The sequence below is a fragment of the Phasianus colchicus genome, chromosome Z (genome assembly GCF_987193195.1).
Source record: "Phasianus colchicus chromosome Z, bPhaCol1.hap1.1, whole genome shotgun sequence".
Classification (NCBI taxonomy): domain Eukaryota; kingdom Metazoa; phylum Chordata; class Aves; order Galliformes; family Phasianidae; genus Phasianus; species Phasianus colchicus.
Genome location: NC_143476.1, coordinates 83,539,900 through 83,567,157, shown reverse-complemented (window position 1 = coordinate 83,567,157; position 27,258 = coordinate 83,539,900). Strand labels below are relative to the sequence as shown.

At 52.8% G+C, this 27,258-nt stretch overlaps 1 protein-coding gene across 3 annotated transcripts; it reads right to left on the bottom strand.

Annotated features, from left to right (window-relative positions):
• Positions 1 to 13,758: 13,758 nt before the first annotated feature.
• On the bottom strand, positions 13,759 to 26,143 carry LOC116239232 (uncharacterized). 3 transcript variants are annotated; one of them, XM_090131582.1, is made up of 7 exons: positions 21,579 to 22,166; positions 21,396 to 21,459; positions 20,964 to 21,212; positions 19,246 to 20,779; positions 17,443 to 19,062; positions 14,600 to 14,968; positions 13,759 to 13,904 (listed from the first exon to the last, which is right to left on the bottom strand). In XM_090131582.1, the coding sequence occupies exons 1-4, from the start codon at positions 21,684 to 21,686 to the stop codon at positions 19,506 to 19,508; spliced, it is 1,695 nt and encodes a 564-aa protein (XP_089987708.1). In that variant the 5' UTR covers positions 21,687 to 22,166; the 3' UTR covers positions 13,759 to 13,904; positions 14,600 to 14,968; positions 17,443 to 19,062; positions 19,246 to 19,505. The 3 variants fall into 3 exon arrangements, with proteins under 3 accessions (XP_089987708.1, XP_089987709.1, XP_089987710.1); XM_090131583.1 differs by lacking the exons at positions 13,759 to 13,904; positions 14,600 to 14,968 and adding an exon at positions 22,998 to 26,143 and having other exon boundaries at positions 18,121 to 19,062; positions 21,579 to 21,858; XM_090131584.1 differs by lacking the exons at positions 13,759 to 13,904; positions 14,600 to 14,968; positions 21,579 to 22,166 and adding exons at positions 22,998 to 23,144; positions 25,891 to 26,143 and having other exon boundaries at positions 18,121 to 19,062.
• Between the last annotated feature and the right edge of the window lie 1,115 nt (positions 26,144 to 27,258).

Sequence of the window (27,258 nt, the reverse complement as noted above, 5' to 3'; positions counted from 1 at the left end):
TTTCGTTTTCAGTCCCCCTGGCAGTCAGCCCACTAGAGGCTGTGTGATGGAGGAGATGGAGGGTGGAAGTTTCCCGTAAGCAGTGAGCCCCCCTTTACGGACCCGTTCTGTCTTGTTCCTGGCCGCCCTGCACAGCACAGCACAGCACAGGGTGCCACGTGGGGGGCACACCGGAGACACAACCCCTGGCACATCCAGGTAATTTCTGGGCTCCTGTTTTTCCTACCCCATCCCACAACCTGCCGCTGCCTGCTCCCAGCTGCTACTGCTTGCCTGCTGGCTCCCCAGGCAGTGACCCTGGCGGGTGGCCAAGTCATCAGGGAAACCGAGGAGGGAATCTTCTGATGCCTCAGCCTGTGCTTTGCTTCCAAGACAAGACATTCTCCTGATGTAGGTGAGAAGGAGTTGAACGTGACCCACATCCGAGCTCTCTCAGCTCTTCTCTGAAGCTACTTTGGGGGCCCCCCCAAAACTTTTGAGTACATCTCTAATATTGGGATGTGCAGGGTCCAAGCTGCAAATGGGGTTGGGGGAGATAGCACAGCTTGCTCCCCCTCTGCATATGTGAAGATCCAGAGTGTCTGCACCCTCTTTGTGTCACCATATTGTAGGGACCTGGGGCTGAGCAGAGAACTCAACCAGATGAAGGAAACAGCTGGTAAGATCCTTTTAAAGCCCAAGGCACTGTCCCTCAGGTAGGAGAGAGTGAGCTCTGCAGCAGGAAATGCTGGGCACGCATCTGGCAAGAAGTGATTCTGAGGGAGCTCAACTGCAGTGGCAAAACCCAAAGAGAAGGCTCAGTCAGCATGCCACAGACTGGAAGAGACCGAGGATCAAGATTTCACGACTAAGGATGAAGATTTCACAACAGTCTGGGCAACCTGTTCCAACACTCAAAATGTTCTCATGTTGAAAACATTTTTCCCTCTGTTTAATTGGAATTTCCCTGGGTGCATCCTGTACTGCTTCTTCTCACCCAGACCCAGGGTCCCTCTAAGAAGAGCTGGGTCCCATCATCCCTTCAGCCCCTTGGACAGCCACCACCAGCAAGAAGCCCCTTTATCACCCTCCCCCTATCACAGACCCTCTTGACCCAGCCCAGCCTCCATCCCTTCTGCTGACCATGTTGATTGTGTCCCCAGAGCCCTCATGGGTTCTCCAGTTGTAAGGGGGGGTCTGAGCTCCTCCCTGCAGTCCTGCCTGAACCCCACTGTGCTGCTGGTGAAGCCCCAGAAGTTTAAAGCAGTTCCTGATAAAGACCCTCATTATCAATAATCGATGGCAATGAGTAACCCACAAGGAGAACAAAGTCCCAGCAGAGAGCAGAGCACTGATAAGATGCCTGAGCTCTCTACACAGAAGGGGCAATGGTCCATGGGCAGCAGCAGATTGCCTGTGGGTGCATCTCCCCAGAGTGCCTGACAGTGTAGATTCCCACATGCTATCAGATGTCACTCCAACCCCAAGCATCAGTGGCATCTCTGAGCAACAGGGGGTATGCCCTGGCCTTGCACATCTGGGATAGTCAGAGTGCCTCCATCTCACCACAGATCCACGTACTGGAGAAGCAAGATCAGTCTTCCTTCTTTCCCCCCGCCTTGCCATCCACCCTGATTAGGCTTGTCCTGGTGCCCATACCATGTCAAGGTGAGAGATGCAAAGGGAGGGGAGAGATTCCACTGCTTGCCCCTAGAATAAGTCAATTACCCCAGGAGAGCTTTGAGAAACTGCACAGAGCCCCACTGGATTCCTTGCCTGGTCCCAGCTCTGGCTGCTCCTGGAAAGTCCCCTTGCTTTCTTGTTTTCAAGCCACTGTAATAGCATCCTCTGGTGAGCCCAAAGCACAGTCTGAGCTGCTGAGCAAGGTCAGGGCATGTGCTTCCTTTGCAGGCATCACTTTTAGCAATTTTCTTGTCACTGAAATTTGTATCACAAAGAAAACAGCTGAGTGAACCCTCACTCCATTCCTCCCAGAAAGTTGTTTTGGAGGGGCACAAGCTCAGGGCAGGGGTACCCAGCAGCATGCTCTTGCTGTGGGCACAGGTTAGACAATGTGCAGAGCCGCATGTAACCTGGGCAGGGGATCTGTGCCCACTTCCACTCCTGCCTCCCTTTCCAAAATCCCCCAGTTCACTTTATGTGCTCTGCTCTGTCTCCTATCTCTCATGTCCAGGATGAAAGCAAGGCATTTCTGGCAGGGAGATAGGGATGAGCATCCCTGTCTGCAGGGGGTCATGAGGCAGATCTAAATTTTGGGAGAGAGAGGAAAGGTTTTTTAGGGCTCTCCAACACCAGCAGACTCCAGGAGCAGCATTGCCCTGCTCTGGACAGGCAGAGTTTCTTGCATTGTACCCCCATTAACCAATTGCTCACCAATTTGGGCTCCTGCAGCCACCCAGAGCTCAGGAACAGGGGTAGAGATAGGTGCAGGGAGAAGAATACAACCAGACAGGGTGCCTTTCTGCAGTGCTGGAAAATACCCTCTGATGCTGCAGTGCCACAGGTTTCTGCAGCTCAAGCCATGTATCCCAGACTGCAGGAAGAGAAGGGAGATTGCAATGACTCACAGGACCTATAGGCAAAAACAGTAAGGGACCACAGCTGTCTTGCTTGCAAGACTTTTCCAAGACTGAAATCACCACAGCAGCTTGCAGGACTTGCTCAGATCTTCATCTCAAATGCCCTGTATGTTTGCACCCCTCATGCGAGGTGAATGCCAGAGCCTGGGGTTTGCGTATGAATTTCTTCCCCAGCTTGCTGCATTGCAGTTTGGCATTTCACTCCATGTCAGGAGAGCCCCCAGAGCTCTTCTGCTACCCCAGCTCTGCTCCGAGCACCCTGTGCATGACAGAACAGTGGGGTCTGCTCCTCAGCTCACTCAGGACCGGCCACAGAGACTTCTCAGCTGCATGCATGGGCTAAGGGCATCCAGGAGACCCAAGCTGGGGGGTGGGAATTTCCAAATCCTTTTGGATGCTGCATCCAAATTAAAGTCACTGCTAACAGGAACAGGGTCGTTCAGCTTCATTCAACCCGCTGACCAGCAAATTCCTTCCCGCAGAGCCCCCGATTCCCAGGAGAAAGCCACTGAGGCACCTCGCTGAGCCCAGCCTGGAAAGCCCCTACCACTGGGAAGGGGAGTGGGCCGCCTGCCAGCCCACACCGTATAGAAACGTGCTCCATGGCATCCTTAGGAAGCGGGAAAAGAATTGCTGGAAGCCAGCAACACACGCGCCGGCTGCCTCCCTGTCCTCGGCGTGCAGCAGGGCTGATGGGAAGAGCAGAGTGAGCACAGTGTGCTGGGAAGCACAATCCGGGACTCTCCTCCCATAAATGGGTACTGGAACTGCAGGGCTTTGGTGTCTTTGGGCAGAGAGAGAGTTGTGCCCCCTGTACCCCAGACCCTCTGGTCCCAAAGAAAGGCATTTTCCCAGCTGAGAGTCATGCTAGGAGTTAACCCCTTGTTCACCCACATGCCCATGAAGGTGTTAAGCAGCTCTGAGAGCAGATAAAAAAAAATGCACAGAAAAAATGTGCAGAAAAATGTGCATGGGATGAAATGGTACTGATAGCTGTGAGAGGGACCTGGGTGAGTGATCAGTGTGGCAAGATGTTCTCTTCTTCATCCTCTGCATGGTATGCAGCGCTGCCCATAGCACTACCCCCCCTGATCCAAAAGCAAGGAGCTGGGCTGGCTCTGACTTTTGTTACCCCTTCCGACCAGAAAAAACTGGGATGCTGCTCTCACCCTCTTGGCCATGCACAGCCCAATATATGGGATCTTCTGGGCTCAGGCTGGTGTGGGCTTGTACATTTGTCATGGCACCAGCACACTCAGCTCAGTGCTGGAAGGAGTGGCGCTGGTCCCTCTGTGGCACAGTGGAGACATCCTTGGAGTGGCAAGGTTTGTGTTGGGAATGGGACACAGTGAGATGCTCCTGCTCTTGGTGAGAAAGAAGTGAGTGCTGCACAGAAGAGTGGAGCAATTTGTATTTTCATAACCCTCCAAAATGAGCAACCCTCTCACTTGGCCCTCAGCCCTGTCACCAAGCATTGGTTCAGCTCCTCTCCCATCAAGCAGCATGGCAAGGCTTGATTCAGAATCCCTGCAGTTTCCCTTCCTGCAGTGTAAAATGTAGTGGGAACTGCTGGTACCAGTCCAGCTGTTGTGGAAAACAGAGAGGTAACAAGTTGTAAATCCCCCAGGCAATGGACCAGGCATGTGACAGCCAAGCCAGGCAGTCAGAAAGGTTTGGGTTGGGCTGTGAGCAAGGACACACAGAGGCACCGTCCCAGTGTAGCCTGCATAGCGCTGAATTCAAAAAGATTTAGGGAAACTGCTGGGAAAAGAGACAGATGAGTGCTGTCAAAAAGGAAGCAACTCCTCCATTTCACGGCTCTATGCCGAGGGATGTGGGATGTTGAGTTTGAAAGCAGGCAGAGCCGTGCCGCAGACACCTAGCATCTGCCAAGCAGCCCTGCACTGCCCCTGGCATGAATTTAGCCCCAAAAGGCTTGGCCAGAGAGAATGTATCCAACTGCATATAGCAGACAGGATCTGGCACATGTAGCAAGCTTGGCAGGAGGGGGGGAAAGAAATTAGAGGCTGCTGAAGGGAAATGAAGCAAAACATCAAGAAGGCTCTGGAGGGTTTGTAGAAGATGTTAGAGCATCGAGTAAGCTGGGAACTGGGTGTGCTTCAGCTCTGCTCACAGCTCAGCATCAAAGAGGGAAGCAGCAACCCACAGGCAGAAAATGCAAATGTCTGGAGATGGAGAGAAAGCTAAGAGACAGGAGATGAAGTCCATGGAGTGAGATGTCAAGCACTGCATTGGGCATGGGCTGGTGGAGTGGTAGCTTCATGTACCATGAGTGCCTTCAGACAGACAGAGCCAGTACCAGCCTCTGAATGGTGCCTGAAATCTTCCCAGAAATTGCATGGAGAGGAAACAGCTGTTGGATAGAGAGGAAATGTTTGGTGCTGCTCAGAGAGCCCTGCTCCACAACACACAGGTCTCTTTTGCCCGGATACAATTAAGCAATAGGAAGAAGTTATGAGTTCAAATTCTAAACATGACTAGTCATTAGGACTAATACAAGCAGAGCAGTGAAGCCATCAACAGCCAACAGTAGCTGGCTCTATAATGAGACAATGCTTGAAGGCACAAGCAGTGACTTGAAAATCATTTTGGCAGCCAGGAGCAACATCAAGGGGTACTCTGCACCAATCACGTGATGAAGATTGACTTCCTTGCAGACGTGTGCAGAGGTGAAATTAACTCAGATACACCAAAGATCGAGGAAGATGGGACTAGCCTCCAAATTGGTCTCCAAAGGAGACAAAGGGGAAGAGTGTGGGGTAAACATTGTGTGGAGCTGGGACTTTGCTTGATATGCTCCATCCAGCCGGTGAGCATCCAAGCCCCTCGATTCAGCGGGTGGCTGCAGACAGTGTCCAAAAGGCCGGGAGTAGCGAGGGGCTGGAAAACCCCTTTGGGGCTGGGAACTGGCAGGACAGCTATTTACAGTGAGAGAGCAGCAGGGAAAAGCTACAGAACCAGGTGCCGAGAGAACAGCCAGACCACTGCTGAGACCGAAAGGCCATAGCTAGGGAGCTTTATTTTGATAAACATGAAGGACAAAAGAAATGGGTATGTTTGTCCTGTTTGATCTCAGGCCAGGAACTATCATTGACTAAGCTCAGAGATATGATCAATCAGGCCGGCCACTCTTGTGTAAGCATAATACAGATAGTCCTCCAGACCACCAGAATGCTCAATTTCAGTAGTTTCAGCAGCCAAAATAACCTGTGCTTACAAAACTCATTGCTGGCACTACTGCCAGGGAGTCACACTCTGAGCTTTGGAAGTGATGTATGTCCATACATGTGCACATCAGCAGACTGCTGCTGACACAGTCCATTCTGGTGTCAGCCTTTCAGAAGGAAAAAGGATAAGATATTGAAAAAAGGATGAAGAAGGACTTACAAAAAGATTTTTAAAGAGATATGGTGTAACCAAGACAGAATCTCCCCTTATGGCACTGGGAAGATATAATAGGTGTCTATAATGCAGCAGGAGATTGGTGTGCAGCCTTTACAAGCACCCGAATACTTTGTGTTCCACCAAATTTGTCCTACAGCGGTACTTGTCAGACACAAATACTGGCTCAAAGCTGCAGAGCTTGGAAAGAAACAAAAGACCTGCAAGTAGTTCTCCATCACTGTGGTTGGCCATGGCCAACGGTTTATTCCACACATCGCAATGTTGACCTCTCCCATGTTTACAGCATCCAGTTTCCACAAATAATACCCTAGAAAACAAGAAACACCCTCGGAGCTCCTCTAACCCAACAAGTTGGTCAGTCTTGTCTCCATCCACGTGATGTGTCTCCGAAGATTTGGCAGGCGGATGCTGCCGGGAGGTCTCTCGGCGCCTGGCCCTGTAACTCTTCCCTGCTGCTCCCTCGCTGTAAACAGCCGTCCTGCCTGATCCCCAGCCCCAAGGGGAATTTCCAGCCCCATACTGCTTCCAGACCATTGGACACTGACTGCAGCCACCCGCTGAGCCGAAGGACTCAGATGCTCACTGGCCGGCTGGGGTGCATCAAGCAGAGCCCCAGCTCCAAATCTTGTTTTTCCCTGTGCTCTGGCAGTTGCCTCTTTCCATCCCCCTCTCATTAGAGAACAGTACAGTGTAGCTTAGGACAGCCTTTCTCCTCTGCAGAGAGCGATGGAGACCTTAAGGTGATTCTAGCACAACCAGGGTAGTTGTGGAACACAGACACCTGCTAGAGTTGGCATCCCTGTGCACTCAGAAAAGATCTGCCTCCAGAGTCTATGCTGCAGAGTGGTTTGCACGTACCCAGGGAGCCTTGCAGTCCAGCTCTGGAGGTCCAGCTCCTTCTTGTAGTATACTGTGATCCAAAGGTTCCATTCCTGCCTCTTCCAGTGGGTTCCATCCCAAAGTCTTGGCAGCAGAGCAGACTCTGATTGTTGCAGATGTCTGGAGGAGCTCGGGGCAGCCCAGATTAGATTCAGACCAGATTGTGCCCCACATATCCCAACAGTAATTGATTGTGTTTGCAATTAGGAGGGGGATTTTGCACCCCCAGGAAGACCACAAGGGCCATGGCCCTAATTCCCATCTGTGCAGGGCTCTGCTCCAGTCCCAAAGGTCTCTCTGAAAGTTGCCAGCATTGCAAAACAACAGACTCATTGTAGTGAGATGGGGAAGATGTTCAAGCCAACAGCAGAGGACTGTACCATTTCAGTGTTGAAATTTCCAAAGATGCTCCTGCTCTCTTTGTCTTTGCTGTGTGCTCTTTTTCCTGGGAGCAGGACCACCAAACTGTCATGTAAGCAGCCTCAGCTTGGGGGAAACTCACCCTCCCAATCATCAGATTTGACTTAGTTGCCTGGATAGCTCTTCTGGAACCTGATGAAGTTCGCAGTTCGTCTTCTGTCATGGAAAATTAAAAAGCACAACTTCTGCTGCCGAGCCTGAGCTCTGCATCCAGCCAGGATCACACACAGCCACTTTGGCTATAACACTGCAAAGATAAGGAGAACTCTAAACATCCAAGCAGCTCTTGGAGGTCAAGTTGCTCTCCATTCCTACTTGATGTTATCTGCCTTGCAAGCTCCTCAGTCAAATAGAGATTTCGGGAAAAAACACTGTGTTATTGAAAAATACTTTATTATGTTCTCCAGCATGGGGATGTGCTATTTACAAAATGGTCCACCAGATATGTGCACCGTCTTTCTGGTTCATCCCTGTACCCTTGTCAAATATTATTATTACATTTTTTACTAAATCTTTTGGAAATCCCCACTGTCCTGAGACTTGGCTGCTTCTTGGACTCAGCACACTTTGCTGGAAGAGGCACTTTATATACACTAAGTTATTGACGTGGGATATTAGAAGATCTTTCCTTGGGGTGAGTGATGCTCATTGGAGACTGCAGACCCAAATCTCCCTTCAAGGACTTCCCCAAAGCGATGTGCAGTGTCCATTCATCTTCCACCGCCACAGGCTTCACCTATGTGCTCAGGAGGAGCAGTGACCACTGGCTGCCCTGCAGCAAAGGTTTACAGACTGAATTCATCTGTGTGGTTGTCACTCTTCCTAAACCCATTGGGAGCTCCCAGGTGCAATGGGAGATGCTTCCCCAAGGACCATGATAAGGGCAAGTCCTGGACATGAACCATTCCTTGTCCGAGGGAGGTCCCAGTGAGCTGGCCCCAAGCTGCCTGGAAAGAGCAGAGTGCAGAAAGTTGTAGATGGAGATATGCAGCTGGAGCTACACCAAGTTCTGGCACACAGAGTGGATCAGCTGCATCCCTCATGGGTCTCCATGCAAGCACCCAATGCATCCTCATCCTCATAGCCATCTCGCTGTAATCTGTGGTTTGCAGAGGGCTATGTCTGGGCAGGCCAGTGGTTTCTCCAGCCTTGAACTCAGTGTTAGAAGAGGCCTGGTGGAACACGAACCAAGAGAAAGTATGGCACACACACCTTCCTCCATCCTCACCATAAAGCTCTCCTGTCTGGCCCAGGCTGCTGGAATATGCACACCACAAGCTTCCACTCAAGCCCACTCCCTCCTTTTGCTCAGAGGATGTCTGCATAAAAAGCTGTCCTTCCAGTCTCTCAGTACTGAACTCAATATAATGCAACTTCTGGGAAGCTTTGGATTTCAAATGTGTTTGTCCCACTTCCCAGGCTTCCCAGCTGCCCAGCTGCTGTGTTCCATTTAAGCTAATCACAAAGATTAAGGCAAAGACCCAGCCTGGAAGGTTTGCAAACAGCTCAAGACTACTTCTGCAAACAGCTTTTACAGACAGCAGTCCTGCACAACAGCACAGGGGCTAACAAACCTATGGCATCCATGCAGGGAATTCCCAGGAAAGCTCAGTTCTATCACATCCCAACCATTTCCAGTTACTGCCTTAGTGACACTGCAAACCCCAGGACCACTGGACACCCCAGGACCCTTGAGGGGGAAGTTAGTGGTGGCAGCGAGGGTGAGATAAAGTCCATGATGCATCCCAGCACAGAGGCTGAATCCCATTGTCCCTTGTCCCCGCAGAGGGCTTGCAGAGTCAGGCTGCTTGGCCAGCCCAAGCAGAAGCAAGCCCAAAATCATTCCCACTAGACCCTCATGTCCTCAGCTGCAAGCAGTAGTTGCTGACCAGAATTGTGCACAAGCAGACTGACTCCAGATTTTACAGTCTTCAATCTCCCACAGCCAGGAGACTCCAAGCCTACATGACAGATAAGCCACAACACATCCGTAAAGCCGTGTGCTGAGGTTTCCACAGCCACCCACTAAGAAGCCCTGTCAAAGTAAACAGGTCATCCTCCCTCTTGAGGGATCGCTTTGAACCCCCAGCCCATCTGCAGCCCCATGTTTGTTCCCATATTAAGGAAGCAGCTTGCAGCTGGCTGCACTAGGACAGAAGGGGGCCCTGGTTGACTGCAGCGTGTGATGGACAGTTGACAAACGTGATCCTTCCCAGAAGTTCAGCATCAAGTCCCCACTTAATGGGTGGCTGTGAGGAGGAGCTGAGAGAGAAGACAGATACTCCTCTATAAGGGGATTGTGGCTGAAATGTGATCTCCTCCCCGAGCATGGTGGGAAGGCTTCTGATAGCATGGCTGCTACTGAGGCAAGGAAGACAGTTTTCCAGGATGGTTTGCCTGCAAGAGCATGGCAGGAGGCTGCAACTGCCCTGATGCTCATGAGACTTGGGAACACAGGGTGGCTCCTGCCAGATGTGACAACACTGTGGAATGAGTGAAGAACACAGCCCATGTACTGTGCAGCAAAAAGACTTGACCAAACTTGCTTCAGCTCCAGGCTGCACACAACAATCTCCTTCCCTTCCCTGCCACAAGCCCCCTCACCCACCCCACTATCAGCACAGCACAAGCTGGGATTTACCAGCAGGCTTATATGGCTGCAGATATTTGGCATCACTGCAGCTGTGCCAGCACCTTTCCTGCCTGCACATGGTTTTGAAGGCTAAGCGCAACGCTCATACTGCAGCAAAGCACAAAGTTCAGGCTAAGCACAGCTGGCTTTTGGCAGGACATAGAGTGAGCAAGGTTAGCAACAGTCCTGAAAGCAGTGGTTTGAAAGGCGTGGGTGCAGCCCTGCTGGCTGTCCAATCTGAGCACCTTGGCTAGAGTAAACCCCATCCATCCCTTCCCCAGCACAGTGTGGCCTCCCAGCCATGACAACCTCGTGCAATAATGCAAACAGGACATGTTGACCCCAAAACTCAAAGTCAGTTCAACCAGAAACACTGATGAGACCTCCAGAGGAGAGATTTTGAGACAAATTCTTTAATTACTTTCAGTGAGGAACACAAGTGAGGAGAAAAATAGGAAAAGTACTTTCAATTTTCCTCTGCTGTTGTTTGGGAAAATAAACATATTCTTGAAATGCAGGTGGCATTAAAGCAGGGGCTTTTCATCAGAAGAACTGCCAGAGGATCACTGGGAACCCTATACAGATCAGGGGACCCAAGGGACCTGCAGCACCATGTCCTCATATTCAAACATAACAAGAGGGTGAATGTTTCTGCTTAGGAGGACAAAAGCATCCTAGAAAATCTCAGAAACATGTTGAGACAGAGAAACTTTTTGGTTGAATAACTGCCCACAGATGAGGTGCAAGTGAAGATAGAAGGAGCAAGGGGAGAGCACATACACTCGATTTCTCAACTTTGTGATATAGTGGTAGTGGTTGTTGAGCAGAGGGAAACTGCAGTGATCATACAGATTGTTCCTTTTTTTTTCTGGTTTCTCCAGAGGTGCAGCTGCCTGTCTCTTGGCACCTCCACCACAAAACCAGGGTCCTTGGTATTGTTTCAGAAAAATTCCCTCACACTGGCACCTCCTGATTTATTATCACAGAAGCCTTGGAGTGGCTATGTCATCCTGGAGTAAAACTCTGGATAAAGTGACACTGTCAGAATGTCACTGTGTGCACTGAAAAACTGTATACATGCTCCTTCACATGCTTCCAAGCCAGACCAGCCAGAGCTGAGCAAAATGCACAGGCATGAGAGGGACCAGCAACTGCTCCTGAGGACTGTGGAATGAGGCAGTACTGGCTGCAGATTCTCTACAAGGTGGCTGAGCTGCTTGGTGGCTTTCCCATGTATGCTTTGTCAGCACATCCAGACCTGGCAGCAGCCCCCTCCTCACAGCCTTTCCCATGGCTCATGTCTGTGCCAGCCCAAAGCATTTACAGATGCTTTTCCAAACAGCTCTGTTAATTTCCTATTTCCTTTGGAACTGGCAGAAGAAAATACTGGGATTAGTCTGAATCTAGAAGGAAATGCTGAGATTTATCTGAGTATTTCTGACATCTCAGACTGTGCGTCCCACTTATCTTTACCAGCCCCAGAGCCCTGCACTCAGGTAGTCCCTTGCTACAATTAGCTTTCCCTCTGACTCAGACCAAGTACTGGGGGCAGAGCAGGCATCCCAGCAGTCATTTTCTCCAGCTTTTCCTCATTCATCTTTCAGGCTCCTTTGTGTTGAAACTATTTACAGCTACTGACCTCTCTTGTTTCTTCTTCTTCTTTGCCCAGCGAGGTGGTGGAGTCACTATCTCTGGCATTGTTCAGGAGGTGTCTGGATGAGGAGCTACAAGATATGGTTTAATAGCTTGTGGTAGTAATGGTAATGGGTAGACGGTTGGACTAGATAATCTTGTAGGTCATTTCCAACCTTGTGATTCTATGATTCTACAATTCCCACTCCTTTAATAGATTCACAAACCCATCCAGGCTGAGAGGACCTCAGGAAGTCTCTAGTCCAACCTTCTTCACAAAGCAGTGGCAGTGATGACATCTAACCAGGCTGCTCAGCATTTTTCACACTTGGGTCTTGAAAACTTCCAAGGTCAGAGATCCCACAACATCTCTGGACCCCTCTCCCAGTGGGAGACTTAGGGAAAACCCTCAAAGTTAACCTGTTCCTCCTGCTGTACATCTCCATTGAAAGCCTGACTCCATCTTCTTAATAATCTCCTCACAGCTGTTAGGGGATCCTCTTAGGTCCTCCAGAACTATCCCTTTTCAAAGCTGAACAAGCCCAACTCCTCCAGTCTCTCCTCACATGGCATTAAGTCCAGCCCCAATGTCTCAGCTGTCCCTGCAGAACTCTCTCCTGATTACTCAAGAGAGTACTGAAGAGCTCAAATCTGGATGCAGTGTCCAGCTCTGGTGTAATGAGTGCTGGGAAGGGGAGAATAATCACCATCTCCCCCACCCCATCTATAGGTCAAAAGAAAAGAGCTGAGCCCCTCTGCCTTTTAACAACCCAAATGCATTGCCAAAGCTATTGCTTAGACTGGCTTGAAATGAGGATCCATCAGCTCCTGTTTCCTAAAAATCTCTGGGTGATGACCAGATCAGTACCAACTCCTTGTTTCTGCACTATCCCAAAACTCCAAGGACAACGATGTGCAGCAGATTTTTTGCAGATGTGGAAAAGAAACGATTACCAAGCTCTTTTGATGTCTGCAGGAATGGAGCAGCTACAGAATGCATTTTCTACAGATTCACTCATAGAGCCTACAGACAGAGGGAGCCATCAGATCAGCTTCTAACAACTCCTGCAGAAATGCAGGCGGGAGCCCTATTGAGAGCTGTGCAGCTGTCTCTTCTGCATAATTTTATAACTCTTTCCATGCCTCTTGGAGCCAATAGATTTAATCTCTTTTTGTGCCTGACGTGCATGAAGGATGCTTTGCAAGGGGATGTAGATGACTGAGCAGGGAATCTGGCAGAGCATTGTCTGAGAAAACCAGAGAAATTCCAGGTATATAACAAATAAATATCACTGTTGCTAAAATTCATCAGTCCATTCTTTCAGGAGTACTGTGTACAATTCATCTGGGCTGCTTCTTTTGAAGTATTTGTCCTTAGTGTACACCATCCCCACTTGTGCATGATAAACTGGATTTTAGCATTTTAGAGCCTCAGTTGCATTTTCCTGAACAGTGGATACAGATACTGCCAGCTCAACAGCATTTGCACTTATTCCTGGAAAGAGACTTATGTCAGAAGCATGGTTATATATAGAATTCATAGAATTGCTCAGTTGGAAGACATCTTGACCTAACCATGTAACCTCTAATAATCAACCACTAAACCATGTCTCTGAGCACCACATCCAAACAGTTTTTCAACATATCCAGGGATGGTGACTCAACCACCTCTCTGGGGACCCTAGTCCAGTGCTTAACAACCCCCTCCATAAACAAGTTTTTCCAGATATCTAACCTAAACCTCCCCTGGCACAGCTTGAGTCCATTTCCCCTCATCCTGTCACCTGTCACCAGTGAAAAGAGACCAACCCCACTTTCACTGTCAGCACCTTTCAATATTCTCCTTCAGTATGTGAGAGGCTGTTTGGTGCACCTCCTGGTGGGTGGCACATCCTTTATGCTCCATCTCTGCTGAACATGAGCATCTAAGCTCAACTCCTTTGCAAGCCTTGCAGAAAGTGTCTGAAAAACCATTTCCTGCTATCTTCACCAGAACACCCAATTTGGAAAAGCAGCCATGTTGGGTTTATTGACAAAGAACTGCAAACAAATCCAAATGCCTCCTACCCAACAGCCGTCACCCACAGGCCGGTCAGCGTCTCTTTCCCAACCATGCTAGAGACCCTGAGCTCTTCATGCCCTTCCAGCACCCAACCCCATCTCCCATGCCCCCCATTCGGGGTATACTCACTAAATAAAGAGGACACCATAGGCAGCCAAGACCAGTCCAGCTGTCCAACACACTGCCACGGCCCCACTGCCCACTCCGGCCCCCTTGTCGCAGATCTTGGTGGTGGGGGGCGGCATGAAAGAGGAAGTGCTGGTGCTCGTTGTCTCTGCAGGGAGGGAGAGTGGGTGGTGAGAGGAGCTGGGGCACCCTAGGATGTTTCCCACAGGAATAGGGAAGCATCCCATCGCCACACTGCCCAACCGTGCTACACTGGGGCCAAGCTGGATGGACAAGATGATGAGAATGGAGATAGTGTGGTCTATGGGACTTTCTGTTCTCAAAAGCAGACCCAGAGGGTTCCAGAGTGCCTGGCAATGAGTGTTCCCCAGTGCTTCCCAGCCACCCCACAGCTGGTGCCAGTCAGGGGAACCGGCGTGGGGCACGCTCCCATCCTTCTGGGAAGCCAAGGGCTGATAACGTGCATTTGGACACGGTCCCAGCTCTTTCCTAGAAACAGAGGCTTGTTAACTTGGTGGCTTTTATTTCTAATTGGCATCGCTCCGAGCCATTGTGTGGGGTCGGAGGTGTGGAGGGGAGGTAGAGCTGGAGATGGTGGGGGGCAGCACTCCAGCAAATAATAATAAATCCAGAGCTCTGTCGTGGCACTTGGAGCACCCCAGTGAGGAAGATGCCAGAGCTAGGTGTGCTGAGCCAGCACCTCCTGGGCCATTCCAACCAAGCAACAGGGCCACAGGCACGTGAAGGCACATGGTAAAGGGCTGTGTCCCTCCTCTGCCACACCCTCCCCTCCATACCCAGGACCCCTGAGTGCAGGGTGTTTGTGCTGGGTGAGGGTCTCACCTGTGATCTGAACCTCTGTGGTGAGCTGCTTGGGCTCCTCCGTCCAAGGGGTGGCATGCACAGCCACACTCCAGTTGCTCCACTGTCTTTGGAGGCCACCTGGATGATGTACTCCTTGCCAGCATAGGCATCTGAGATGGTGAGTGACATCCCATCCGACAGCTCTACCTGTGGGCAGGTGGGGATCAGGCAGGGGGCTGCTGGGAATGGGAGGCAGCCAAAGGAGGAACTCCAGCAGTGGAAGGGAAGTCTTATGGTGCAGAAGCTGGCTGTCCCCTGAGCCACAAAATGAGCTGGCGGGGAAGAAGACCGGCGTGGATGAACAGAGTGCTATTCTTGAGGCTCCAGGAGAAAAAGAGAATCTACCTCCTGTGGAAGAAGGGACAGGCGACTCAGAGAGAGTACAGAGAAGTTGTTAAGATGTGTATAGAGAAAATCAGAAAGGCAAAAGCCCAGCTTGAACTCAATCTGACCGCTGGGGTAGAAAGGAACAAGAAACCCTTTTACAAATACATCAACAGTAAGAGGAAGACTAAAGAGAATCTTCATTCTTTACTGGAATGCGGCTGGGGATGTGACCACTGAGGACAAGGAAAAGGCAGAGGTTCTGAATGCCTTCTTTACGTTTGTCCTTAAAGGTCACACCAGTTATCCTCAGGGTACTCCACTCTCTGACCTGGTAGTCCCAACTGGAGTGCAGACAGAACCCCCTGCAATTCAGAAGGACGCAGTCAAGAGATCTACTACTCCAGCTGGACTGTCACAAATCCACGGGGCTGGATGGGATTCACCCGAGAGTGCTGAGGGAACTGGCTGAGGCGATAGCCGAGCCACTTGCCATTATCCATCAGCACTCTTTTTTGATTGGTGAGGTCCCAGAAGACTAGAGGCTTGCCAGTGTGACTCCCATCTACAGGAAGGGTTGTAAGGAAGATCCAGGGAGCTACAGGCCTGTCAGCCTGACCTCGGTGCCAGGGAAGGTTATGGAGCAGACTGTCCTGAGGTAGGTCACGCGGCATGTGCAGGACAACCGGAGATCAGACCTAGCCAGCATGGGTTCACGAAGGGCAGGTTCTGCTCCACCAACCTGATCGCCTTCTATGATCTAGTGACCTATCTGGTAGACAAGGAAAAGGCTGTTGATGTGGTCTGCCTAGACTTCAGCAAGGCCTTTGACAGTGTCTCCCACAGTATTCTCCTGCAGAAGCTGGCAGCCCATGGCTTGGACAGGTACTCAGCTGGGTACAGAACTGGCTGGAAGGCTGAGTCCAGAGAGTGAATGGAGCTAAATCCAGCTGGTGACCTGTCACAAGAGCTGTTCCCCAGGGGTCGGTGCTGGGGCCAGTCCTCTTTAATATCTTTATTGATGATCTGGATGAGGGCATTGAGTGCACTCTCATAAGTTTGCAGATGACACAAAGTTGTAAGCAAGTATCAATCTGTCTGGGAGTAGTGAGGCCCTACAAAGGACAGGCGGGACAGCTGGGCTGAAGCCAATGAGATGAGGTTCAACAAGGCCAAATGCCAGGTCCTGCAGTTTGGCCACAACCACCCCAGACGACGCTACAGGCTTGGGGCAGAACGGCTGGAAGACTATATAGATGAAATGGACCTGGGGGTATTGACTGATGCTCGGCTGAACATGAGCCAGCAGTGTGCCTGCGTGGCCAAGAAGGCCAATGGCATCGTGGCTTGTATAAGGAACGGCATTGCCAGCAGGAACAGGGAAGTGATTGTCCCCCCATACACAGCTCTGGTGAGGCTGCACCTCAAGTACTGTGTCCAGTTTTGGGCCCTCACTGCAAGAAAGACACTGAGGCCCTGGAGCGGGTTGAAAGAAGAGCGACAAAGCTGGTGAGGGGTCTGGAGCACAGGCCTTATGAGGATCAGCTGAAGGAGCTGGGATCGTTCAGTCTGGAGAAGAGAAGGCTCAGGGGAGAACTTACTGCTCTCTATAACTACCTGAAGGGAGGTTGTAGTGTCTGGGGGTCGGCCTCTTCTCTCGTGTAACTGGTGAAAGCACAAGAGAGAATGGATTCAAGCTGCACCAGGGGAGATTTAGGCTGGACGTTAGGAAATACTACTTGTCTGAAAGAGTGGTCAGGCACTGGAATGGGCTGCCCAGGGAGGTGGTGGAGCATCGACCCTGGAGGTGTTCAAGGAACGTTTGGATTTTGTGTTGAGGGACATCGTTTAGTGATACTACTGGTGATGGGTGGATGGTTGGACTGGATAATCTAGAAGGTCTTTTGCAACCTTGATGATTCTGTGATTCTGAGATTCTGAGATTCTGTGATTTTGTGAGGTATGAGATGGTCGGTGTGTTTAGCCCAGCTAGAAGGAGATAAAGGGACTGGTTTATGTCACTCAACCTCCTCGTCCAGGTCATCCATAAATACACTGAACAAGACAAGCTCTTCTTCTAGGCAGCAGAGCAGTAGGCTCTAACTGTTTCATCCCGAATCACGAGGGGTTCATTCTGCTCCCCAGCGCAGACTTCCAGGCCAGGGGATAGAGAACCCCCAGGATAACTGATCTGACTTTTAAAGACAGATGCAAAGAAGGCCCTGAAAACCTCAGCCTCTTCCTCATTCTCAGCTGTCACGTTCCCCGCCACCTCCAGTAAAGGACGGAGATTCTCCTTAGCCCTCCTGCTACCGTTAACGGATCTGTAAAAAGGTTTTTTTGTTCTCTTTAGCCCCAGTTCAGAACTCAGGCAAGCTGAGTTCAAGCTGGGCTCCTGCCTTTCTAATCTTCTCCCTCCCCGCATTTCCTAACAACTTTCTCCCGAGCCTCAGGAGAAGTTCCCCGCTCATCCTTTCAGGTGGAGGCTCTTTCCTTACTAGGCCAGCTGACTTTCACAGCCTTTGCTTCAATCTTTGTTCGCAGCGACTGACAGCAGCACAGCGGCTCCTCCGGCTGAGCTCCTCAGTGCTGCAGGCGCTGAGGCAGAGAAGGCACCGCCGCAAGGGCTGGGGCAGCAGCAGGCCTCGCGGCTGGGGCCGGAGCCGCCTCGGGGACTCCGGACGTCCCGCTGCTGCTCGCCGGGGCCCTGGGCGCTCCGACTGGAGCCTGAGGCTGCCGGTTTTTCCCAGCCGTCTTCTCCCGTGCTCCCCACAGAGAAGGCGAGGAGCCGAGGCGGCTTCCCCCGGGTTCCACACTACGGCTGGCTGCAGCCCGTCGCCCGTCGCCGTGGCCGCGCGCGATCCGATGGCCCACCCGTGCCCCGCACCCCCCGCCTGGGAGGAGGACTTCAGCGGCCGTTCGGGGCCGCCCCGACGGCCGCCGAGGCCCTCCTGCCGCCGGCCGCCTCGTGGCCGTCCCCGGGCTGCCGCCCCCCCGCGCCCTCCCTCCCTCCCTCCCTCCCTCCCGGGAGGGCAACCCGCCGCCCGCACAGGTGCGCGGGGGAAGCTCGGGCCGGTACCCGGGAGCGGCCCTGTCCTGCCGACCCCCGGCCCGCACGCGCGCCCCGCTGCGACTTCGCCGCCGCTTCACAGACAGACACAGCAACCACCGCAGGATGGATGGAAGGAGGATTTAATGGGACTGCAGCTGCGAGCTGCCTGTTCCCCGGTGCTCTGTTACATTCTCCCACGCTCGGCCTTCCCCGGGGCACCCTCGGCCTGCATTCCTGCGGGACTGCAAGCGTTGTTCCTCTTCAGAGAGACCACTTGGTTTCCCTGTGCGTCTCTTGGATGGCGTTCGTCCTGGAAACTCCTCCTTGATGGTGTGAAGGCCTGGTGGATACACCGCCCGCTCTGGAACGGGCACCGGATTCTCCGGCCTCTGAGGCACCGCCCGTCTGGGAGAAGGATGTTCTCTCACACGATGCGGTCCTCTGCTGCGGGCTGGCTGGACAAGCGGGTCTCGGCGGGATCTCCTACTGCTCTGCTGGCTGCATTGCCGCCTTGACTCTTCGTCTGGGCAGGTTCCATTGTCATCAGACCTGGCAGCAGAGATCCTGCCTGGAGAAGCAGCCCGCGTGCGCCGGTGCTCTTGGCAAATGCACACAGCCCCTGCGCTTGCTTCTCCCAAACATTCGTCACGGCGGCATCAGCACTGTCCTGCCAAGAGGGGCCCAGACCACATAAAAGAAAGGACTGCATCCAGCGGGGCTGGATTTTGCAATCTGTGTGGGCCCTGTCAGTCTGCACGTGTGCAGTGGCGCAGACTGGGATCAGCTCTGATAAGGCTCCTTGGTGCACATTTACGGAGTTGTCATTAATCCTGGTAGCACCTTGGGCACTGGAGGAGCTGCAGCAGGACAGGCTGCCCTGCCCCACCAGCTCCACCAGCTCTGCCAGGTCCCTCCACGCCACGTCCCAGAAGTCAGAAGTCAGGGCCCGGAGCAGCCATGTGCTCAGGCAGCACCGATAGCACCAGCTGCAGCTCCTGGTCAGCTTTCTTGCAGCAGTTGCAGCTGGGGCAGGAGCACCGTGGCCCACACGTCTGTCTGTCGGCACCTGCAAAGTAGGGAGCGGGCCTGAGCCACAGCATGAAGGGGCACCAGGGACGCCCTTGGCCCATCTGGCCGACCTGAAGCATGCCAGTTTCCAGTCCAGGGCTGGGCTCCTCTAATGGGCCCAGCACTGCCTGACATGCATCAGGGCAAGCCTGGGATTTGGGGTGACCCTCAGGAGACTCACCTGACTGCGGTGCTGCTGCTTCTCGCCGCCACCATCTCCTCAGTCGCAAGCATTGTCTGCCAGTGGCCAAGAGCTATGCGGGAACCAGCTGGGCCAGCTCCTACCAGCAACTTAGCCACTCAAGGGGACCATAGCGAATGCGACGTACTGTTGTCACATGCAATGGTGGCAGCAAGCCAAAGCAGATGCTATGAGGCTGCTTTTTGGCACCTCCATCTGCTTTGGAGCCCCATGTCTCTTTTCCAGGTGTGTCTGGGGGGCTACTGCACATGCCGGTGCCGTACCTTTATCATGCTGTGCCAGACTGCCTCCTCTGAATTTCTTCTTGCTCTCACTGTTACACTGCCCTCCCAAAACATTTGGCTGGGCACAGACATTTCAGAAGACCTCTGGGCCTTATTGTTGTCGCACCAACATTGCACCTGGTTTGGTTGATGAAGTCTCTCTTCCCCAGGTGGGTGCATACAGCTGCAAATCTGTGGGGGCTGCTCTCTGGCTCTCCTGCCCCCAAGGGCAGAGTTCAGACGCTGGCTGGCTGCACTTCTGCAGTCATCTTGCGCAGCCAGGCGAGAAGGTGCTGCCACCATTGGTGGTGGTCTTACTGTCCTGTGCTTTTTGGGAACTTCTTGTGGATGCATGGAGAGTCCAACAGCCACCTGTGTCTTCTGCTCCCACCAACGTACAGCTGCATCTATTGACATGATGTTCTCACGTGTGACTGTCCCCAGGTGCGGTGGCACTGTGTAGGAGCTGGTTCCAGCATGCAACTCATCAGCTCTTCCCCTTTCCTTGCCACTGCCCATCTCAGTTCTGCGTTGTGCACAATACTCACAACACTGTGAGTTCTCTTCTCTGTCAGAAGTCTCAACACCAACATCTCTGCGGGTTGAAGCTGGTCTTCTTGTTGCCACTCCTGCAGAGTTGCGGAAGCTGCTACGCAGTGCTGGTGGATTCACTGCCCGCTCTGGAGGGGGCACCAGATTATCCGGTCTCTGAGGCAGCCGTCCGTCTGGAAGAAGGATGTTCTCGCGTAAAATGCATTCCTCTGCTGGTGGTGGCCAGCTGGTAAAGCGGTCCTCAGTGGGATCTCCTACTGTTCTGCTGGCTGCCTTGCCACCTTGATTCTTCGTCTGGGCAGGTTTCGTTTCCTGCCAGGAAAAGCCCAGACAACGCAGCAGAAAAGAGCGCAACCAGCTGGGCTCTGTTCTGGAATTTGTGTGGGCCTTGCCAGTGTGCGTACGTCCAGGGGCACAGACAGGGACCTGCTCTGTCAAGGCTCCCTGATGCACATTAAGGGACATTAAGTCCTTCATTCTTCTGATAGATCTCCAGAAACTGAAGGAGCTGCAACAGGGCAGACTGCCCCGCTCCACCAGCTCTGCCAGATCCCTCCACGCCATGTCCCAGAAGTCAGGGCCCAGAGAGGGCACGTCATCAGGCAGTGCTGATAGCACCAGATACTGCATCTTCTCATCAGCTATGCTGCAACGGCTGCAGCTGGAGCTCGATGGCCCACCCGTCTGTCTCTTAGCACCTGAAAAGCAGGAAGGGGACCTGAGCCACAGCAGGACGGAGCACCTGGGACACCCTTGTCCCAGCCAGCCGACCTCCAGCATGCCAGGTCCTGATCCAGGGTTGGGCTTCTCTAATGGGCCCATCCCTGCCTAGCATGCATCAGGGCAAGCATGGGATTTGGGGCTGACCCACAGAAGACTCACCTGACTGCGCTGCTGAGGCTCTTTGCCGCTCCACGCTTCGGGCCCTGGGGGAGCTGCAGCAGGGCAGGCTGCCCCGCTCCACCAGCTCTGCCAGATGCCTCCACGCCGTGTCCCAGAAGTCAGGGCCCGGATTAGCCACGTCATCAGGCAGTGCCGATAGCACCAGATTCTGCATCTTCTGGTCAGCTATGCTGCAGCGGCTGCAGCTGGAGCAGCAGCACGATGCCTGACCCGTCTGTCTCTCAGCACCTGCAAAATAGGGAGCGGGCCTGAGCCACCGCAGGATGGGGCACCAGGGACACCCTTGGCCCATCTGGCCGACCTGAAGCATGCCAGTTCCCAGTCCAGGGCTGGGCTCCTCTAATGGGCCCAGCACTGCCTGACATGCATCAGGGCAAGCCTGGGATTTGGGGTGACCCTCAGGAGACTCACCTGACTGCGGTGCTGCTGCTCCTCGCCGCCACCATCTCCTCAGTCGCAAGCGTCGTCTGCCTGCCTGTGAGCACAGAAACGTGGCACAATGAGGCTCCTGGGATGCAACCCACATGGTGGGTTCCAAATCCCCTGGCCCCGAGTCCCACAGCCGCACATCACCCCATCCTCAAACTCCCCTACCTTTAGATTCCGGATGGTGTTGAGCAGGAAGACCCCTGCCACCAAGAACAGGAGGCCATACAGGAAGAAAAGGGTGATAGGGACAAGGAGAAAGCTGTCGTCAACCATCGCTCAAAGCCGGTCACGACCGCACTGGGAGAGGCAGGTGCTGGTCGCTCACTCATACAGACTTGGCCGTGATGTCATAATGCTTTGGGTGGGGACACCTCTGTGAGGTCACAGCCCCGCAGCCCACATGGAAGCCAGCCAGCGCTCGCCCTCAGCATGCTGGTGGGAGAAGCTACAAATAAACCTGAAGTTAATGAGAAAATGCTTCAAAAAAATGCAGCTCACACATCAGGTGAAAGTGTGCAGCAGCCTGGGAACCAGCACCATCCCTGTGGTGTGCTGCTGCCATCTTCCCTTCATTTACTCTGAGTTAGACACAGAGTAAAGGGGGAAGGTGCTTTTAGTGTGGTTTTTCTTCTCTCTATCCTGATGCATTATTAGCAGGTAATAAAGTAAATGAATCTTCCCCAGGCCTAAACTGCTTTGCCTAGGACTGTAACTGGTGAGCCAACTGGTGATCTCCGTCTCCTCAGGTTGATCACATCACACTACTCCAGACCAAGGACCGAAGCATCCTCTGGATGGCTGGAAACATATTCCGTGCTCCATGCCATCACCCAAAACACTATCTTGGGCCTTGAAAAGCAAAGGGCATGGCACCCCAGGAAGGATCAGTCAAATAAGACTCATATCTGAAATGACCTCATCGACATCTGTGCCAAAGAGCATGGCTTTGCACGGGTATAGCACACTATCACACACCAGCAGAGCCCAGTGAGGGATCAAAGAATCACAGAACCATAGAAACGTGGAATCACAGAATCACAGAGTCATAGAATGGCCTGGGTTGAAAAGGACCACAAAGATCATCTTGATTCAACCCTTCTGCTACGTACAGGGTTGCCAACCATCAGACCAGGCTGCACAAAGCCACATCCAGCCTGGCCTTGAATGCCTCCAGGGACGGGCATCCACAACCTCCTTGGGCAACCTGTTCCAGTGTGTCACCACCTCTGTGAAAAACTTCCATCTAATATCTCATCTAAACCTCCCCTATCTCAGTTTAAAACCATTCCCTCTTGTCCTACTGCTATCCACCCTCGTAAAAAGCCATTCCCTCTCCTGTTAATACGCTCCCTTCGAGTACAGGAAGGCCACAGTGGGGTCTCCCCAAAGACTTCTCCACACTAAACAATCCCAGTTCCTCAACCTTTCTTCACAGGAGAGGTGCTCCAGCCCTCCAATCATCTTATTGGCACCTCTCTGGACCTGTTCCAAGAGCTCTGTGTCTTTCTTGTGCTGGGGGCCCCAGGCCAGACCTCAGCATTCCAGATGGGACCTCACAAGAGCAGAGCAGAGGGGAACAATCACCTCCATCTCCCTGCTGGCCACCCCTCTTTTAATGCACACCAGGATATAGTTGGCCTTGCAGGCAAGCACACGGTGCTGCCTCATGTCCAGCTTCTCATCCACCAGGACCCTCAAGTTCTTCTTAGCAGAGCTGCTCTCAAGGAGGTCCTAGAATAAGAGAATCAAATAATCACCACGGTTAGAAAAGACCCACAAGATCATCCAGTCCAACAGTTCACCTGCCAGCAATAGTTCCCACTAGACCATTTCCCTCTACACAATGTTTAAACGTTCCTTGAGCACTTCCAGGGTTGGTGACTCTACCACCTCCCTGGGCTGCCCATTCCAGTGTCTGACCACTCTTTTGGAGAAGTATTTCCTAATGTCCAGCCTGAATCTCCCCTGGTACAACTGGAGGCCATTCCCTCTAGTCCTACCATCAGAGAAGAGGCTGACTCCCAGGCACTACAACCTCCCTTCAGGTTGTCATAGAGAACAATAAAGTGTTCCATGAGCCTCCTCCAGACTGAACAATCCCAGCTCTGTCAACTGCTTCTCATAAGCCCTGTGCTCCAGACCCCTCACCAGCTTCACTGCCCTTCTCTGGACACATTCCATGGCCTTGATGTCTTTCTCATGATGAGGGGCCCAAAACTGAACACAGTACTTGAGGTGCAGCCTCACCAGTACAGAATACAGACAGACCATCACTTCCCTGCTCCTGCTGGCCACACTATTTCTGATACAAGCCAGGATGCCACTGTCCTTCTTGTCCACCTGGGCTCACTGCTGGCTCATGTTCAGCCGAGCATTGAAATGGACCCCCAGGTCCGTTTCCTCTACACAGTCTTCCAGCTACTCTGCCCCACGCCTGGAACGCTGCCTGGGGTTGCTGTGGCCAAAGTGCACAGTTAGGTTGAACCTCATCCCATTTGGCTTCAGCCCAGTGATGCAGCCTGCCTAGATCCCTCAGATGTTTGGAGAGAGCAAAGGTCTCCCCTCAGCCTCCTCTTCCCCAGACTAAACAGCCCCAGTTCCTCCAGTTGCTCCTCATAGAGCATACTCTCCAAGTCCTTCACAAGCCTTGTAGCCTTTCTTTGGACCTCTCATGAATACAAACCGCAGTGCTCGTTATCAGCCTCAGAAATATGATTACATTATCTTCTTGGTTTGGGGAGCTGCCAGCAGAAAGTGGAGCAGGCATTTGTTCTAGGAGTACCCCCATTTCCCTTACAACTCACGCATCCATGCCTTGAGGGCTGAAGTGGTTTTTCCTTCCCATTTCCCACAGGTAAAACCACAGGATGGAATGAGGGAGGTTTCTCACTCAACACCCTCTCCTGAGTGGAGGAATGCATACATCAAATACATGAAATATCTCTACATGCAGGTGGGGAAGTAAATTTTTCCCCCTGAGACACTAAACAGTTTCTCCACAACTGGGACTGTGACACAGGCCCATAGGGAGGAAGAATTAGAGATTTTTGTCGTACTGTTGGAACAGGCTAGACACTCCATTCATCACTGTCACATCTCCAACCTTCTGCGCTATTGCTGCCACTCTGTAGGCATATGACAGTGGTGCACTCCAAAAAAGTTTCCACCACCTATGTCACCTGCACCTGATGTCACAGAATCATAGAATCACCACGGTTGGAAAAGATATCCAGACCAACCGTCCACCTACCACCACCACTTCCCCACTAAACCACGTCCCTTACTACAACACCTAAATGTTTCTTGAACGCCTCCAGGGATGGTGACTCCACCACCTTCCTGGGCAACTCGTTTGGGTGCCTGACCACTCTTTTGGAGAAGAAATTTTTTCTAACATCCAACCCAAATCTCTCCTGGTGCATCTTGAGGCCACTCCCTCCAGTCCTATCACTAGTCACACAGGAGAAGAGGCTGAGCGCCACCTCGCCACAACCTCCTTTCAGGGAGTTGTAGAGAGCCGAGATCTTCACTGAGCCTCCTCTGCTCCAGACTAAACAATCAGCCGCTCCTTGTAAGACTCATGCTCCACACCCCTCACCAGCTTTGTGGCTTCCTTCTGGACAAGCTTGATGACTTTCGTGCAGCGGGGGGCCCAAATGTGAATACAGTACTTGAGGTGCAGCTTCACCAGAGCTGAACAAAGAGGGAAGACAGCTTCCCTGCTCCTGCTGCCAGCACTATTTTTGATAGCAGGCAGGATGCCGTTGGCCTTCTTGGACAAAACCCCCAGGTCCATTTCTTACACACAGCTTCCAGCCGCTCTGCCCCAAGCCTGTAGCATTGTCTAGAGTAGTTGTGGCCAAAGTGCAGAACCCAGCACTTTGTCTTGTTGAATTTCATCCCACTGGCCTCAGCCCAGCAATCCAGACTGCCCAGATCCCTTAGTAGGGCCTCCCTATCCCCTGGTAGATCAATGCTTCCTCCCGGCTTTGTGTCACCTGCAAACTCAACCTCCTCGTCCAGGTCATCCATAAATATACTGAACAAGCTCTTCTTCTAGGTGGCAGAGCAGTAGGCTCTAACTGTTTCATCCCGAATCACGAGGGGTTCATTCTGCTCCCCAGCGCAGACTTCCAGGCCAGGGGATAGAGAACCCCCAGGATAACTGATCTGACTTTTAAAGACAGATGCAAAGAAGGCCCTGAAAACCTCAGCCTCTTCCTCATTCTCAGCTGTCACGTTCCCCGCCACCTCCAGTAAAGGACGGAGATTCTCCTTAGCCCTCCTGCTACCGTTAACGGATCTGTAAAAAGGTTTTTTTGTTCTCTTTAGCCCCAGTTCAGAACTCAGGCAAGCTGAGTTCAAGCTGGGCTCCTGCCTTTCTAATCTTCTCCCTCCCCGCATTTCCTAACAACTTTCTCCCGAGCCTCAGGAGAAGTTCCCCGCTCATCCTTTCAGGTGGAGGCTCTTTCCTTACTAGGCCAGCTGACTTTCACAGCCTTTGCTTCAATCTTTGTTCGCAGCGACTGACAGCAGCACAGCGGCTCCTCCGGCTGAGCTCCTCAGTGCTGCAGGCGCTGAGGCAGAGAAGGCACCGCCGCAAGGGCTGGGGCAGCAGCAGGCCTCGCGGCTGGGGCCGGAGCCGCCTCGGGGACTCCGGACGTCCCGCTGCTGCTCGCCGGGGCCCTGGGCGCTCCGACTGGAGCCTGAGGCTGCCGGTTTTTCCCAGCCGTCTTCTCGGAGTGAAGTGGTGCAGTCGATACGGTGGAGGGAATGGAGGCCATTCAGAGGGACCTTGACAGGCTGGAAAGCTGGGCTCGGGTGAACCTAATGAGGTTCAATAAGGCAAAGTGCAAGGTTTTGCACTTGGGCCGGAAGAACCCCAGGCACCTGTACAGGCTGGGGGGAGTTGTCCTTGAGAGCAGCTCGGCAGAGAAAGACCTAGGGGTCCTGATAGATGAGAAACTTAACATGAGCCAGCAGTGCGCTCTGGCAGCCCGGAAAGCAAATGGGATCCTGGGCTCCATCAGGAGAGGGGTGGTCAGCAGGGATAGGGAGGTGATTGTCCCTCTCTACTCTGCTCTTGTGAGGCCCCATCTGGAGTACTGTGTTCAAGTGTGGAGCCCTCAGTACAAAAAAGACATGGAGATTTTGGAAAGGGTCCAGAGGAGGGCCACGAAGATGATCAGGGGGCTGGAGCACCTCCCCTATGAGGACAGGCTGAGGGAGTTGGGTTTGTTCAGCCTGGAGAAGAGAAGGTTGCGGGGCGACCTCATTGCAGCCTTTCAATATCTGAAGGGAACTTACTCCCAGGAGGGGAGTAAACTCTTCATAAGGGCTGATAATAGCAGGACACGGGGAAATGGTTTTAAGTTAAAAGAGGGAAGATTTAGGTTGGATGTTAGGGGGAAGTTTTTTACTAGGAGGGTGGTTAGGTCCTGGAACAGGCTGCCCAGGGATGTTGTGGATGCCCCGTCCTTGGAGGTGTTCAAGACCAGGTTGGACGAGGCTCTGGGCAACCTGATCTAGTAAAGGTGTATGTTTGGTGGCCCTGCTAGGCAGGGGGGTTAGAACTACATGATCCTTGAGGTCCCCTCCAACCCAGGTCATTCTGTGATTCTGTGATTCTGTGATTCTCCCGTGCTCCCCACAGAGAAGGCGAGGAGCCGAGGCGGCTTCCCCCGGGTTCCACACTACGGCTGGCTGCAGCCCGTCGCCCGTCGCCGTGGCCGCGCGCGATCCGATGGCCCACCCGTGCCCCGCACCCCCCGCCTGGGAGGAGGACTTCAGCGGCCGTTCGGGGCCGCCCCGACGGCCGCCGAGGCCCTCCTGCCGCCGGCCGCCT